At 35.6% G+C, this 16,399-nt stretch overlaps 1 protein-coding gene across 1 annotated transcript in view; it reads left to right on the plus strand.

Annotated features, from left to right (window-relative positions):
- KPNB1 (karyopherin subunit beta 1) overlaps positions 1-14,692 on the plus strand; it is a 45,720-nt gene extending 31,028 nt beyond the window's left edge. The window contains exons 13-22 of the mRNA XM_039333310.1: positions 1,410-1,557; positions 2,025-2,096; positions 2,756-2,900; positions 4,098-4,180; positions 9,057-9,164; positions 9,789-9,932; positions 10,424-10,529; positions 11,667-11,781; positions 13,355-13,516; positions 13,876-14,692. Of these exons, the coding sequence (XP_039189244.1) occupies positions 1,410-1,557; positions 2,025-2,096; positions 2,756-2,900; positions 4,098-4,180; positions 9,057-9,164; positions 9,789-9,932; positions 10,424-10,529; positions 11,667-11,781; positions 13,355-13,516; position 13,876 (1,084 nt within the window). The 3' untranslated portion in view covers positions 13,877-14,692. The remainder of the gene's footprint in view (positions 1-1,409; positions 1,558-2,024; positions 2,097-2,755; positions 2,901-4,097; positions 4,181-9,056; positions 9,165-9,788; positions 9,933-10,423; positions 10,530-11,666; positions 11,782-13,354; positions 13,517-13,875) is intronic.
- The last annotated feature ends 1,707 nt before the right edge of the window (positions 14,693-16,399 follow it).

Consider the following 16,399-nt stretch of genomic DNA (forward strand, 5'->3'; position numbering starts at 1 on the left):
ACACAGGGCAGAAAGCACAACTCCACAACAGTCCTTTTAACGGTTCTAAGAAGGCTGCTCCATACCTATTTGCAATACTCAGGTAACCCTGAGGACACAGACAAACCCTCAAGTGTGCTCAACAACTCTAAAAGAATGCAAATAACCAGCTGTCTATAAGGAATATAAATCCTTACATTCTCCATCCAGTCAGAGCTGAAAAAACTTCTTGGATGAGAAGTGAAACATCTTCCCAAAAAAAAAAAAAAAGTCCAGTTGCCTCTTGAAAAAGCACTTTGGGATTTTTCCAAAGTTTTCTTCAATGGCGACACCATCTCCCTCCAATCTGATTTACAATCATTTCAATATATTTTATTCCATAATGTCCAAATAAATACCAAGAGAATTGTGGTAAGTGCAATATTTAAATGAGACTTCCAGATTCGAAAGGATGACTTTTCTAATAGTATGGTAATAGAATAGATGTGATACTAAACAACAAACAAAAATACATTTTGTTATGAGCTTGAAGTTAAATAGCCCATTCAGTACATTCAGGTAGAACATTTTGTGTGACTTGTATTAAAATGGAACCTAACCAAAATATTTTAAGTATTTTATTTTCTATATATAATAACAATAAATAAACAATTAGCATCCCTAGTTTTCATCCTGGGATCCCAAAACTAGTGGAGCAGCAATCTATGACAAATGCTATCTGTGTTTGCTCTATAGAAAAATTGGCCTGTGGGTATTTTTTGAAACATTAAAAAATAAAATAGTAAACAGCAGTTAAGATTATTTTTTTATAATCTGCCTGCTCAAGCCATTATAGACCTGAGTTAACAAAAGAGCAAAATGTTGAGTTTTGTATATTTCACAGCCATCCAAAACAATATTATACAACAATTGCAAAAATTCATGTGCATGTCCAGTATACATTTTATATCCGTTATTCTTTCTGAAGAAAAAAGAAAAATATTCAGGAACGATATTGCATTATGATCCATTGATTAATTTTCTCATACCAAATAATTTATAAGTAGCATTGTGTGTCACAGCATGCAGGACTTATCTTTTTGTGGTTGGCCATCTTGAATTATTTATATCGTGCTATCATGTGACATAGCATTTAAAGCAAATGAGTTAATGACCGTGCCCCAGTATCAGGCAGATACTAGGATTGGTGTTGGGCCACTGCTATAAGTTGAGAGTGATGGAAAGGTCTAGCCCTTATTCATTCCTAATGGCAGATTAAAAAAAAATCTCATTCCAGCCTTAATCCCTCCCCCAAAAACCAAATGGAATATTATACCCTACCTTCCATTGATATACCACTTCAGTGGATAGCCTTCTGGATTGTTCATTGGCATTTAATTGTGTCTGTGTTCCAATGTACTCTTGCTACTCCTGTTTATATTTTATTTTAGGCCTGATGGACATCAGAATAACTTAAGGAGTGCTGCATATGAAGCTCTCATGGAAATTGTGAAAAATAGCGCCAAAGACTGTTATCCTGCTGTTCAGAAGACAACTTTAGTTATCATGGAACGGCTGCAACAAGTGCTCCAAATGGAGGTTAGCTTGGATGGCTGAAAAATGATAGTATCCCTCCAAATGGGTGATCTCTAGAACAGGAAAGCTTAACTTGGGGAGTTGTATATTTTATGTTTTGTTTCATGGGTGTTTTGCATGCTTTCTATGATTCATGTAAAAAGATTGACTGAGACAAGATTGAAATTAAAATATTGATTGCTGCAGGACACTATTACCTATACTGGGGTTTTCCATTGCAGGCACATGCCTACGGTCTGGTCATCGCTGTTAGATTTTAATTAAATGTAGCACAAGTTTTTAAACCTCTCAGTCTGTCAGAAAGATAGCCAATGAATATCTTTGTTCAAATTCACACTTAAGATCATAATTAGTTCTGGCTGTAGGTCTTATTATTCCCCATAAACTTAATTTTAAATACATACCAGTTCTTCAATAGAGATAAAAATTTTAAAAAACACTTCAAATACTAAACAGTATTTTCTCTCCAGTCTCATATCCAGAGCACAAGTGACAGAATCCAGTTTAATGATCTTCAGTCTTTACTTTGTGCTACATTGCAGGTAAAAAATTAACATTTATTACTTGATTGTAAAGATGTTTATAGCCTGATACTGTAAAGCATGCAGTATAAGAACTATCAGTAATATTTAGGAGAAACAAATCTGTATTGGACTTTTTACAGATCAAATGTCCTCTTGGTTCAAATTTGACTTTTTCTTCGCAATTTATGAAAAATAATGGTATATAGAAAAATAAAGTAATACGTTGGCGCATTGTTTAAGACAAGAAATGCCTTGGATATATACCTCTCACCAACTGGTCCCAGAACTAATATGTCAAAGAAAGAGAGGTGGAACTTCTCACTATTTTAGCAAGGAAAATTATGAAAATTTATGTTGCACACGTAAATTCAGCCTATCCTACCAGATGCTCAACTAAAGTTAACAAATAACTATCATTGTTCCATTGTATTTTGCTAAATACTAAAGAAATCAGTACTTCTAGATTAAATTAGTTTCTACATGGGAATATCTATCCAGGTGATAGATAGTTATTACTAAATATTTGCGTTATTACTAAATATTTGCTTACAGATTTTTCCAATTGTATAATTCATACCTATTCTACAAGATAAGTTGAAAATGTAATCTAATTAAAAGTGAAATAGGGGGGGAATAGAAGAAAACTTCCAGGTAAATTTTCACCTTTCATCAAACAGAATGTCCTTCGTAAAGTCCAGCACCAGGATGCTTTGCAGATTTCAGATGTGGTGATGGCATCTCTTCTGAGGATGTTCCAAAGTACAGCAGGATCAGGAGGCGTCCAGGAGGATGCCCTCATGGCTGTTAGTACTCTGGTAGAAGGTAAATGCTTTGCTCTGCTAGTAAAAGGGATTTTTAAAAAACATTGAAGGCATACATAAGTGTTTGGGTTGTCCACATTCTATTTTTGTGCTACAATTGGGATATTCTATAAATTTAGGGCTTTTATATTAGTCCTGACAACATAAATGCTGAAGAGATTTGTGAGCTAAGGAGCAGATGATGACAGAAAATTATAAGGTAGTGAAAAATATAGTGAGGTGGTATTATAGAACAGTAATAAGTTTTGTTTTGATTATGAACAAGTAATACTTAACAAAAGTTCATAATGTTATATAAAGTATTTATGCATAATAGCTATTAGAAGGCTTTACCAAACAATTGTTTTGCTGTGATTAGATTATTATGTGAAGTAAATAACAGGAAATGATTTATGAATTTTATTTTATTATCTAATAGTACAGTACAGTAACAGAAGACACATTCTATTTCTGAATTTTATTTCTTAGGATAATTCACAATAGAGACATAGGAAGTGATAAGATTTGAAGTAGAACTTTACTGAGAAAAAAAATAAACTAAAATTTCTGATTGAGAATTCAGGTCCATCTTTATTTATGATTTATTTTCCTCCAAGGTGGTACTTTTCATAAATGGATGGAGCTGAAACTGGATATGAAAATATATTTTGGATCTAAGCTTACACTTTTAATTTTGTCATCTGATTAAATCACATTCACTGGGAATAGACTGGTCAAATATGGGAAGGAAAAATTGTTAACATGTAGACAGAAGAAATATTAGCCTGCTCACAATTTCTTTACAATGTTTAGAATAAGAAAGTATAATTGATTTTGGGGGGGGGGACATTGGGAGGTCATATTCTAATCTTGACTCTAGTATTTGGTTTTTCATTATTAAATATATGTCCTGGAATTCTCAACTTTTTTGTGGTTGAGGCAGCAATTATTGCTAGTGTTGTGATATGGAAAAATTAGAGATGTTAATAAATTTATATTTTCATATTTTTGCCCTGTTGTGGAATGGGAGTAACTATATTAACCTTATTTACTGAATATTTGTAGTGTAACCAGTTGTGGTCCTAGGTTTATTAAAAAGAGAAATGGATGGGTGAATTAACAACCCTAGAGTTTTGAGAGTTACAAATCCATCTGAGCTATGGATATTAACTTTTTAATTTTAGTATCTCATTTTTTTTTAACCTTTCATTTTGCTCAGTGTTAGGAGGGGAGTTTCTCAAGTACATGGAGGCCTTCAAACCTTTCCTGAATATTGGTTTAAAAAATTATGCTGAATATCAGGTAAGGCCCTTTTCCTTGTCTTAAAAAATAATTGTTTGGGATTAAGTGGTATATATTTTTCTAATACTGCTGGATTTGGAGATAATTATGGTATCATTCTTTTTTATTCTTGTAGTGTTTTCAATACTTAGCAGTAATTTTCTTTCAAAATCTGAAGATTTTATTTCAAAACATAAAACAAAGTTCTTTTAACCTATCACCTCACAATAATCTTGAGGCTGTAAGCAGCTGAAACCTTTCTCTCACACACACCCTCTTTCCTTCTTCCTTTCTTCCTTCCTTCCTTCCTTCCTTCCTTCCTTCCTTCCTTCCTCCCTCCCTCCCTCCCTCCCTCCCTCCCTCTCTCTCTCCCTCTCTCTCTCTCTCTCTCTCTCTCTTTCTTTCTTTCTTTCTTTCTTTCTTTCTTTCTTTCTTTCTTTCTTTCTTTCTTTCTTTCTTTTTATTGTAATTGCTTTAGAATTATCCTGTCCATGATATGCTGTTTGGCATCATTCTGGAGGCTTATATTATGATAACAGAATTCATTAGTATATCACTTTTTAAAAAATAATAAACCTGGTTTGAAAGATCAGTGTTCTTGGTCGTTGTAGAGTATCAGTCATGAAAGATCAGGTCCACATTCTGAAGATCTAATGCCTGTGCCCAGGAATATTCTCGGCTAATGGTTAGCGTCTGCTCTGAATTCAATAAGGGTCAAGGGAATGCAGGAGGGATTGGATTTATAGTAATTAACTTGTGGCTCCACATAGATTCTAGACCCGATCGCTGTTTTACCTCCAACCCTAGGTTTTACCATTCCTTCCCCTACTTTTAGGAAGGTAATATCTAGACCTGGATGACAAAAGCTTTGCAGCAGTGATAAAAATTGAATTAAAATGCATTGTTTTGCGTGGAAGGTGGCAGGGCCTTTCCAGAAATAATTGAATGGATATGGAGATGAAAATATCAAATCTTAGGATTGCGGATGAATCTGAGGCTGAGCTTTTAAAAGGAAGGGGATTCATTTGAAAAATAAGCAGTGAAGTGCAGGCAAATTTTATTCCATTAAAAATTGTCACCTGAACCTCCCAATTTTAATATATTTTTTCTATGGAAAAATGCATATGTACTTGTTCATCCAACTTAAAAAAAAAAGAATTTTAGATAGGGATCTCCAATTAAAGGGCTTTTATTCTGAGGCTTCATGATCCCAGTTAAGATCAGTACTTTTACATTAGCCATGGAGTTTTATTTCATTGGAGAACAAATCAAAGAATAAGAAAACCAGTTTACTGTAGTGACTTCTAGTCCAACTTTAAGCACAAAGCCAATTGATTGACTTGGAGCCAATCATTCTTTCTCAGCCCCCAGAAGGAGTCAATGGCAAACCACTTCTGAAATTTTGTCAAGAAAATTGTAAATACTTGTCTAGGCAGTTGCCAGGAGTCAGCATTGATTCGAAGGCATAAAAAAGTAATGTTTCTTTGTGAGTATCCTACACACACACAAACACACACACACACACACACACACTACTAATTGCTCTGCATTTTAATAGTTAACAAGCTATGAGTCAAAACACCATACAGCCTGTTAAATGGTACTAAAGGATGTAATTTAGCCATGGAGTCAGTTTATATAATTTTATAAAATCTGAGGGGTGGCTGAAGGGGACAGAGGAAACATCCTGAATGGTTTCTTTGTAGATTTTAAAGCAGCTAAAGAAAAGAGAACTTAATGGGATTAAGCAAATGAAAAAATGTTGATGTGGGATAATTTGTTAGAAACAATAATCATCCTATTGATTACCTATTATTTAGAATAAATTGAATACAATAAATTGTTTGATTACAGCAAAACAATAATAGGAAATTGTGTTGGAAAAGATTTTCATAACTTATATTTAAAAAGTGGGAAAACCTTGATGTCAAGAGAGAAAAAGAAGAGGGGAGAGGAGAGGAGGAAATAAAATCAGGAGATAGACATCCTTAACCAAATGTTGAAGAAATTTGCATCACAAATGAAAATGTTAAATAAAAATTTCCAACTATCAAAAGAGAAAACACTAAATAAAATGAAGTATAAATTGTAGTAAAAAACTGAAATTAAAAAAATACAATTATGAATATGGCAAACAGTGCAAGCCAATACAAATATATATCAAAGTTAAAAACAGATTAGCTACAAAGCAGATCAACTACAAAATCCAAAAGCAAGAGACTTTGTTATTTTCAGCAAATCATCAAACATTTTCAAGAATTGACTATTGGATCTCTAAATATTTTAAACCATCTCTCAAGGAAATAGAAATTCTCATAGATGATAGATGGACCATGATCCTTTTAAATAGAGGATAAATGACAAGCTGTTACGGTTAGAAATATATTACTAAAATGCAAAAAAGTATTATTTTTGAAAAATAAATATGATTCTGTGGCTATCAGAGATAACCGTATGAGAGCCAAAGAAGCTTATATGAAGGAGCTTTTTACAAGGTTTGTAACAAATCAGAAAATAAGGGAATTACTTGTTATACAAGAGATCAGAAATGACAAAACTTGCACAATTCTTATAAGAAATTATATTCTAAATATAGTATTGACAAAGAAGGCTTGAACATATATTGGAGACCCAAATTTTAAGAAATAACTGAATAACATGGATTGATATTAAGGAAATCAATAACAGTTTAAGAGTTCAAAGAATCAATTTCAACAACTAAAAATAGGAAGGCAGCAGTAATATTCCTAGATACTGAAGAAGGTTTTGATAAATTTGGAGTGTCCTTACAACCATTTTTAAATATAACAAATACACTAGAACAGTGTATTTCAACCTTTTCACCCATTGTACCACTTTTAGGATATGGCAATATCCGAGTACTACCAGTCGCCTAGCAAGATGTCAAAAACTTGATGACAAAAAAAGGGAAAAAAGTGATAAAGTACAGGTAGTCCTCAACTTACAACAGTTCGCTTAGTGACTGTTCGAAGTTACAATGGCACTGAAAAAGTGCCCCCCAAGCCACGGCCAAGCAAGACACCTGCCTGCCCACCCAGCAGCACTCTTCCTCCTGTCCGAGGTTTTCATTGTTGTGAGCATTTTTGTTGAGGATTGGCAGCGGGGGTGGGGTGGAGGGTGTTTTGTTTTTATTCCCCCCCCCCCGTCTGCTGGGTGGTTGCAGCAGGTTTTTGTCACTTCACATGATCCCGCGACACTGTGACCATCATAAATATTAATTGGTTGCTAAGCATCTGAATGTAAATCACAAGACCCTGGAGATGTTGCAACATTCCAGCTGATTGGTGCTTCTTCAGAGCTCAGCAGAAGCACCAGGATCAGCGCCGAGCTCCAGCTGGAGCCTGGCATTGATCCTGGCACTTCTACTGAACCCTGACAGCCCCGAAGAAGCGCCGATCAGCTGGAAAGTGGCACTGATCCTGGTGCTTCTGCTGAGCCCTGGCAGCCCTGCAGCTCCAGCCGTCTCTCGCTCAGGCTTGTACGTTGCGGCCAATGGTTCAGCTCATTCCCTTCCCCCACTACCACTTTTCTAGGATGGTCGCGTACCATCTGCCAGGTGCCAATGTACCACAGGTGGTACCCGTACCACTGGTTGAAAAGCCCTGCACTAGAATTTAAAATTTGGGTGGAGAGTATTGATGACATAGCAAATGGAACACTCCACAAGTTTTCCAATAAATAAAGGTACAAGACAAAAATGCATACTTTCTCCGTTATTATTTGTTTTAGAAGTTTTTGCAGATACGATTTGGAAAGATAAATATTTGGGATCAAAATTCAGGGAGAGGAATACATTGAAGTGTCATGCAGACAATGTAGTATTAAGTATTCAAGCATGGGAGGTCCAAAGAGATCTAAAAACTTCAGATAATTCTCTGAATAGGAAATAAGAAAGAAAGATGATAATATGTTTAACCCAAGAGGGATGATGACCATGTGATATTATGTCTGGCTATGAAATAACAAAAAAAAAACCTAGTGAAATATTTGGGATTCTATCTAGTGCAATATTTCAGAACAACTATAATAAATCATGGGAATAAATAAAATAATAGCTTGATAGGTGGGGAAATCTAAAACTTTCTTGGCTAAGGCTTATCAGGACTGTAAAAATGAATATATAATCAAGATGAACTTATTCCAGATACTGTTAATTGTACGCTTAAGACAAAAGCTTTCAGAGTTGGCAAATAATAATTTAAAAGATTCACATGGAATGGAAGAAAACCAAAATATTCAAACTTTTGCAAGATTCAAAAGAAAGAAGCAGGCTTGCATTTTATTATTTTAAATTACATTATTTGGAAGCTGTCTCATAAGTAACAAAATGTGTAAAATCTCTGAATAGGAGAAATATTAAGCATAGAACCAAACAAATTAGCAAATGGATTATGGTATAAAGAAATAAAAGAAGAAAAATTGAAATGACATTAGTTAAAAATATGGAATCTTCTAAAAGAAAGACTATAACTTTACTACTCACCTTGGTCAAACTCCTTTTATTTCAAGGACAACCACAGCAAGTTGTTTTTCAAGATAGAATTATAGTACAAAAGAGGGAAAAGATGCAGGAAAAATCAATAAAATTTACTACAATTTTAGGGGAAATTAATATAAAATTTGCCCACCAAGTTGGAAAAGAAAAACTTTGCCAATCATACAAAATTGGAAAACCAAAATTGAAAAATAGAGTTAGCAATGGCAAGCTGACTATATATGTGTAATATATATATTGAAGCATTTTTGAAACATGCTGCCATAATTGAGGAATTGTCTTGCGGCTTTATTTAGTATCGTAATAGTGCGAGGAAATGATTGGTGCCTGAGGTGAGGTGAAAAGTGATTTATGAAAGTGGCGGGCATATTTTTTTTGCAGGTCTGTTTAGCTGCAGTAGGCCTAGTGGGTGACCTTTGCCGGGCTTTGCAATCCAATATTCTGCCCTTTTGTGATGAGGTTATGCAACTTCTTTTAGAAAACTTGGGGGTGAGTAAATTGATGTTCTAAAAACAAAAAAAATATAAATTATTATTGAAAGATGTAAAAAAAAATCCTAACAGTATAAACATTGATTTGATCTTTTGGCTTGTTTCTGACAAAGGAAGAAGAAAACAAGCAATATAAATAGAAGATTATGAAAATTATTAAAATGTTATAATTTCTATTATAATCTTCCAATGAGTCTTATTTTCTCACTTAAATTATAAATATCAAAGTCTGCAATGCCATTTAATCAATTTGGTGAGCCAGAGATGAAAATACATTTTAAAACAAGTAGGTGTCGCATATATTTATGCGACACCTACTTGTTTTAAAATGTATTTTCATCTCTGGCTCACCAAATTGATTAAATTGGCTAATTTTTAATGAGCAGCAAATCTTGTGATGGATTAATACTGGGTTGCTGAGACTTGGGGATGCACTCCAATCTATATAGGATGATTGAAGCCCATTGAATTAATAAGAAATATGTTAATACAAAATGGGAAAAGCCCTCAGCACCTTGGGGGCAATACCTGATAGAATATAAGTATCCAACTTAACAATGTAATTTCTAAAAGCTAAACTGTTGGCTATGGCTGTGAATAAAATTACAGTTTGTCTTTACAGAATGAAAATGTACATCGGTCTGTTAAGCCACAAATTCTGTCAGTATTTGGAGACATTGCTCTTGCAATTGGAGGAGAATTTAAAAAGTACTTAGAAGTTGTATTGAATACTCTACAGCAAGCTTCTCAAGCCCATGTTGATAAGGTAAACAATCTTTTGGATCAAATGTCTATGGAAATTTTCAATCATCTAAGTCATGGTTGTCCCAAAGTGCTTTTTCCCCTCTTTTTATTCAAAAGGCAATTGGACTTTCTTGGGCTTTTTTTCTTTGAAAATGTTTCACTTCTCATCCAAGAAACTTACTCAGTTCTACCTAACTGAATGGGGAATGGAAGGATTTATATTCTTTGCAGTCATCCGGTCTTATACCCAAAGAGTTATTGAGGCCACTTGGGGGTTTATCTGTATCCACAGAGTCATTTGAATCAGAATATAAATGGGTATGGAACTTTCTTAGGATTACTGAAAGTACTGTGTTATAAGCTGAAGATAGTTATCCCTCTCCCTCTTTTCAGGGAAGGGGGAAAAGTGCCTTTTGGGAAATCTTTGCGCCCTATATGTTGTGAGATAGATGGATGGACAAGCAATGGTAGGACAGTAATCCCAAGATAACTCCATTTTATCTTTGTTCTTAGTCGGATTATGACATGGTAGACTACCTGAATGAATTGCGAGAGACCTGTCTGGAAGCATATACAGGCATCGTTCAAGGTCTGAAAGGAGATCAAGAGAATGTACATCGTAAGTCCTTTTCTTTTTAATTTCATTGAGTACCACAAATATGAACCTCTGTGCATGAGGTTCAATTTCTGCCAGTGTTTACTTCTCTTAGTAATAATGGGAAATTGTCAGTGCAAGCCTTCTAATTTGCCTTGTTTTAAGATTGGGGCTATTGCCTTAGAAAACAAGGTTGTATTGTTTATTGCTTCTTGTATGAGGTTTCAGTGTATTTTGGTGGAGTTTAATTTAAATGGCATATTTTTACAGCCCTGCCCAAGTTACCAGATGGCCTTTCTTTGCAGCTATATTTTTTTAAAAATCAACAACAACAAAATGAAACAGATACATAACAGACGTTGCTTTCGGTTTAGGTTTCATTTAGAACCTTTGCGTAAGTTCATCATGTAATGTTTTCTATTTAAGAATACATTTTAGAAATAGTTTGATGTGTACCCAGCCCATTCTAAGAAATCATCAGGTTTTCAGGATAATAAATGAGATGGTATGGGGGTGAACAAGAGTTTCCAGATTTGGAGAGGTTAACGTCTTTGAGTTTTTTTCCCTTTCCCTTCAATTTACTTTAAAATGACATATAGTATACAATTTTAGGAGGTTAGTTTTAGAAGATTAGGGTATATATCAGGTTTTAAAATTTTAAAGGGTTCTTCAACTATTAACTTGCATTAAACTCAACTGAATTGCCATAGAATAAGGAGTGGTGAATGTGAAATAGATAAATGTTAGAGGCAAAGGGACCATGTTTTCTAAGCAAACTCCAGTGCTTTATTCTTGTACTCTCACAAATGTGTGATTCTCATCTGTTCTAACCAATAAGTGTTAGTGAAACCATTCAATGTGATTAGAAGCTTGAGTTTTCAGTCACAAAGCTGTATCTCCCTTCTCTCAACTATTTCTTGTGTAAGACATGTATCAATTTTTATATGAGCACTAAAACAATTTTAAGATAGGTAGAAGGAAGGTATAAAAGCAATGTCAGAAAAAAATATAATCTTTGTAGGATGCATCTAATACAAATGAGGTCTATGATTGAACACAGTTTTAAGGTAAATCTTCCAGAATTGTTGTTACTAATAGGAAGAAATGAAGACATAAACCCATAATGTAAGCCTATGAAACTAAATTATGCTTCCTTTTCAGCGGATGTGATGCTGGTGCAGCCTAGAGTAGAATTCATCTTGTCTTTCATTGACCATATTGCTGCAGATGAAGATCATAGTGATGGAGTTGTAGCCTGTGCAGCAGGACTGATAGGGTAAATGCTGAAGATTTACTATGTACTGTCTTACAATGAAGACAAGATGATATACTTTACCACAGGTTTTTTTTACCTTATAAAACTTCTAAAATTGTTTCATCTTGGCTCATTATTAAATATTTAAACCTATTAAATAGCCACCACACTACTTTTAAATTCTTATTTTCATTGCTTAATAATAAATTGGACTGGAATTTGTGACTGATCCAGTTGTAAAGTGAGGCATGTGACTGCAGCTTAGCAACAGTAGTTCTGGCAGTCCCTTGTTAAACAAATCACTAGTCATTTAGTTATTAAGTAAGGACTTAATGTGACCATGACTTCCAACTTCCTGCCAGCTTCCCTATTGACTTTGCTTCTGGGAAGCCAACAGTCGAACCTGTACTTATTTAATTAATTAATTTATATGGCTGCACATATCACAGATGCAACTCTGATGGCTCACAACATATGAAACCAATAAAAACAATATCGCGGAAATATAGAATCTACAATGGCAGTGCCTCAGTTACCTAGCTTCCCACCCTCATGCTTAGGAAAACATCCAGCTTTTCAGTGCTTTGCAAAAGGCTGGCAAGGTTACACCGGATCTAATTTTGGGGAAGCAGGGTTATTTAGAGTTCATGTGCTACAACAGGAAAGGCCTGTATCCTAGGTCCATTAGATTGCATTATTTAATTGAGGGGAGCCAGAGTATGTTCTTCCTATCAAGCCCACTGGGATGAGCAGTTCCTCAAATAACCCAGCCCTATGCCAGGAGGTGATAATCAGCACCTTGAATTCCACCCAGAAGCCAATATAGCTGTCTATTGGCCTTGCAGGACAAACCAGTAGGGGAAAAAGCAGATGAGCTACATCATTGTAAAACTACATTGACAGAATCTGAAAGTACATTCCCTACAACCACTCCAAAACCCTTTATAACCCAAGAAACTAGAGAGGAGCCCTACTTCTGGACCTCTTGCCCTGCATACTATTCAGCTGCAGGCTATACCTTTCTTTCTGATCATTCCCTTACCTGGGTCTCTCTGCCCATTCTTCCAAGGTCATTCCCACATACCATTACACTGGTAGCACAGGAGGAAACTGGACACACACTGCAGCATTCTGGATCAATTGCAACTTCCAGAGAGTCTTCAAGGGCAGTCCCAAATAAAGTACATTGCAGTAATGTACTGGATGGAAATAATTTTTGATTTATGATCACATTGAACCCAGAACTTTGGTCATAGATTGAGGCACCATTAACCAGATACTGTTTTGCTATTGTTTTTACATGGTCATAAAGCAAGTCTCTGCAGTTGTTAAACAACCTGCATGGTCATTAAGCAAATCCAACATACCCAATAGGCATTTTCTACTAGAAAATGGCAAAAAACTAGCAAATTGTGATCTGCAGGTTGCAGCAACTACTTGTAAATGTGAGCTGGTTGCCAAATATCTGAAATGTGATCATGCAGCCTCCCGGTTGGGGGGGGGGGATATGCGGCATTTGTATTTGAAAGAGTTAAGAAATTGATGAACTACCCACAGCACATACTGGGAGATTTCTCTTATTTGCTTTTCACAGGGATTTGTGCACAGCATTTGGGAAAGATGTCCTCAAGATGGTAGAAGCTAGGCCCCTGATACACGAACTACTAACTGAAGGAAGGAGATCAAAGACGAACAAAACAAAAACTCTTTCTACCTGGGCCACTAAAGAGTTGAGAAAACTGAAGAATCAAGCTTGGTGAGAAGGCTCCAACTTTCTTGTTTTTTAAAACAAGCTGAGCTGTTCTGATAAGCTTGCTTTAGAAGTTCAGAGAACTAATGTAAAGCACAGATATTTTTCCAATTTCCACTGAAGAAGCTTCCAAATGGTGCAGAAAGTAGCATTTGTCTTCAATGTGCTCCTGTTAAAAATTCTTATTTTTTGAAGACCTTTAAAAATTGCAAGAAATATTATGCAGTGTAAAATGACAAAGTGGAAAAGTTTTCTAATGGGGACAGAAAACTGTAGTGATAAAGCAATCTTACACTACTGAAGAAAATGCAAGTGACTCTTTTTATATTACACTACATTGTCTCCTTATTTTTCTTCACTTACAGATCTGTTACCATTGGGATGACACCTGAGACCCCCACTGGAATTCTCCAATCTATTGAGGAAAAAACCCAACCCGAAGTGAGGAGTGTGCACGGATGCTGAGTGTTTGGGAATGAGAGGATGAGTGAGTGAGAGGCTTAAACACACCACGGTGAAAATCCAGCCACGGCAATGGCAGAACCGCTGTTAATGGAGCTAATCACTGACTTGCGTAGCAGCAAAACCTTGTCATCGCTTGCCTCCAGGAAGTAGAAAATGATTGAGTTCAATATTTCAGTGCAGTCTCTTCTGACAAGAGACAAGGACTAATTCTGTGTCTTTTGGCCAGTGAAGAGGAAGATTACTTAGTCTGAGAGAGAGAAAAGCTAGCTTCAGGTTCAATTTGAGTACTCATAATAAGGTCTGGCTTTCGTTGCTAGAGAGGAGAAGGTGGGGTCCCCAGCCCATGACCTTTTAACCTTTTTTGGGATGGAGGAGAGTTTTTGCCACACAACGCTGTCAGTGCACGAGAAAAATAGGAAGGGTGAAGGATTTTATTTCAAGAGTGAGTGTGTGTGAATGAGGCAGTATCTACATTCTCAATTGCAGTTAATCTTTCCCAAAAGAAACACTGAAGAGATTAGCAGTTGCATTTCATAAACTAACAAGTTCAGTCAACTTGAAGTGGCAGAAAAGTAAGAGATTTGGAGGGGGGAGGGGGGAAGAGAAGTTGTCCCGTGTAGGGCTTCTTCAGGGAATTTTAGCTGGGATGTTCAAAGCTCCCGTCGTGACACTTTTTTCACAATCTTGTTTCATTAAAAAGCGCCTTTCCTTCCTGAATTTTGTTCAACTGTGAATGTAGAAACCCAGGGTTGGGTGGGGTGGGAGGCGGGTAGAGTGTCCGGAAGACTCTCACATGTTAGTGGAGAGATTAGGATCCAGTTTTTCCAAATGGGATGTGAAGCTTTGAAATAAAACATAACTTTGCTTAAATTGATAATAATAAAAACACCAAAAGGGACAAAAAACCCTTTCGGTGTGAGCAAAAAAGCCCAAACCACACGTAATTGTGCCAAAGAATTTTTAAAAAGTCTAAACAAACAAGAAACCTTTCAGAAAATATTTTGGATTGCAAAAATGAGATTGACATTCAATGTTCAAACAAAGCAAAAAAAAAAGATAAAAGTACAATTTGGAAACTGCTTGGCCTATTTGTTCTCTTTATTTGGTTCTGATATGGGGTTAGTCTTGCTGCACTTCAAAAAAGAAAAATTATATAACTATATATATATATATATACATATATATATACTGACTTGAGCTTACACAGGATGGCACTTGTAAAAGGTTATATTTTTCCATTGCAGTTGAAGATTAATAAAATGGTGTCAAACATTCCCCCAGTACTATTTTTTCTATTACTCTTTCCAGTAGCAGGAAATCCTCTTTCCCCCCTCTCCCCCCCAAAAAAGCAGTTGGGCAACTGTATGTTATTATCTATACTATATCTGTTAAAAACTTATAGTTTCATATATTTAAAAAAATTCTGTTGCTTATAACAAATGAGCAGAGACAAATGTTCTAGATATTAAGGATTCCTAAAAGCAGAGGAAATGAGACACACCAGGTTCTAACTATGCAGCTATTGATGCTTAGGGGCTTTTAAAAGATGGGTGCTTTTCATGTTTGCCTTTAAAATAGGGAATCTAATCCTTTCAAGAAGCATTAAACTTAAAAAAAAAAAAAAAACCCTCACTTCCCTTTTCTGTCTCTGTATTTCTCAGGCTCATCTTGGGATTCTCTTTGGTTGCCCATCCTCAATGGAAAGTAAACAAGCCAGTTTCTTATACAGGGTATCTGATGTGTGCCTTTCAGTGCCAGGTTCAAAATTGTAGCCCCAAGTGCCAATTTTTTGAACCAGTGTACAAAACAAAAACAAAAGATAAGGACTAGGTGGGTAAGAAGGAAGTTCCAGCATGAGTCTGAAAGGGGCTTTTATGAACCTGGGTCAACCTTTTTCTTAATGTCTTTTTTTCTTTGCGATGGAGTTTTCTTTGAAAGATGCTCCAAAACGAAAGCCATTCCTAAACTGGGGAAAGGGGTGTGTGAAGGGAAGATCTTATCATTCCTCAGTGCTACTGACCTCTGTCCAGTGTTGGCTATCCAGCTGTAGGCTGTAGGCAAATAAAGTACACTGAGTTAGTAGTGGAAACCAAAAATGTGTGTCTTACTTTTTTTTCCCCTCGGCATTTAGTACTTCTGAAAATGGTGAAGATCTATGCTGAAGCAAACTTCTATTTTTAATTTTTGCCTGAGCTTTTGCATCAACCTATGTTTATTCACTATGTATTTGAGGAAGGGGGGAGTACCCTGTACCTCTGCTTCAAGGAGGTCTCTGATTAATGAATATTATTTCATGAATTATGTCTCTTAATTACCACATCGAATTTTGTACACTTAACATAAAGAAATTGTTCCTACATTTGGAGGAAGGTACATGGCATCTCTGAGAAGCTTTAGAATTAATATAATGTATTTTGGAGCATG

This window comes from Crotalus tigris, unplaced genomic scaffold, assembly GCF_016545835.1.
Source record: "Crotalus tigris isolate CLP2741 ecotype Arizona unplaced genomic scaffold, ASM1654583v1 scf7180000024472.5447098, whole genome shotgun sequence".
Taxonomy (NCBI): domain Eukaryota; kingdom Metazoa; phylum Chordata; class Lepidosauria; order Squamata; family Viperidae; genus Crotalus; species Crotalus tigris.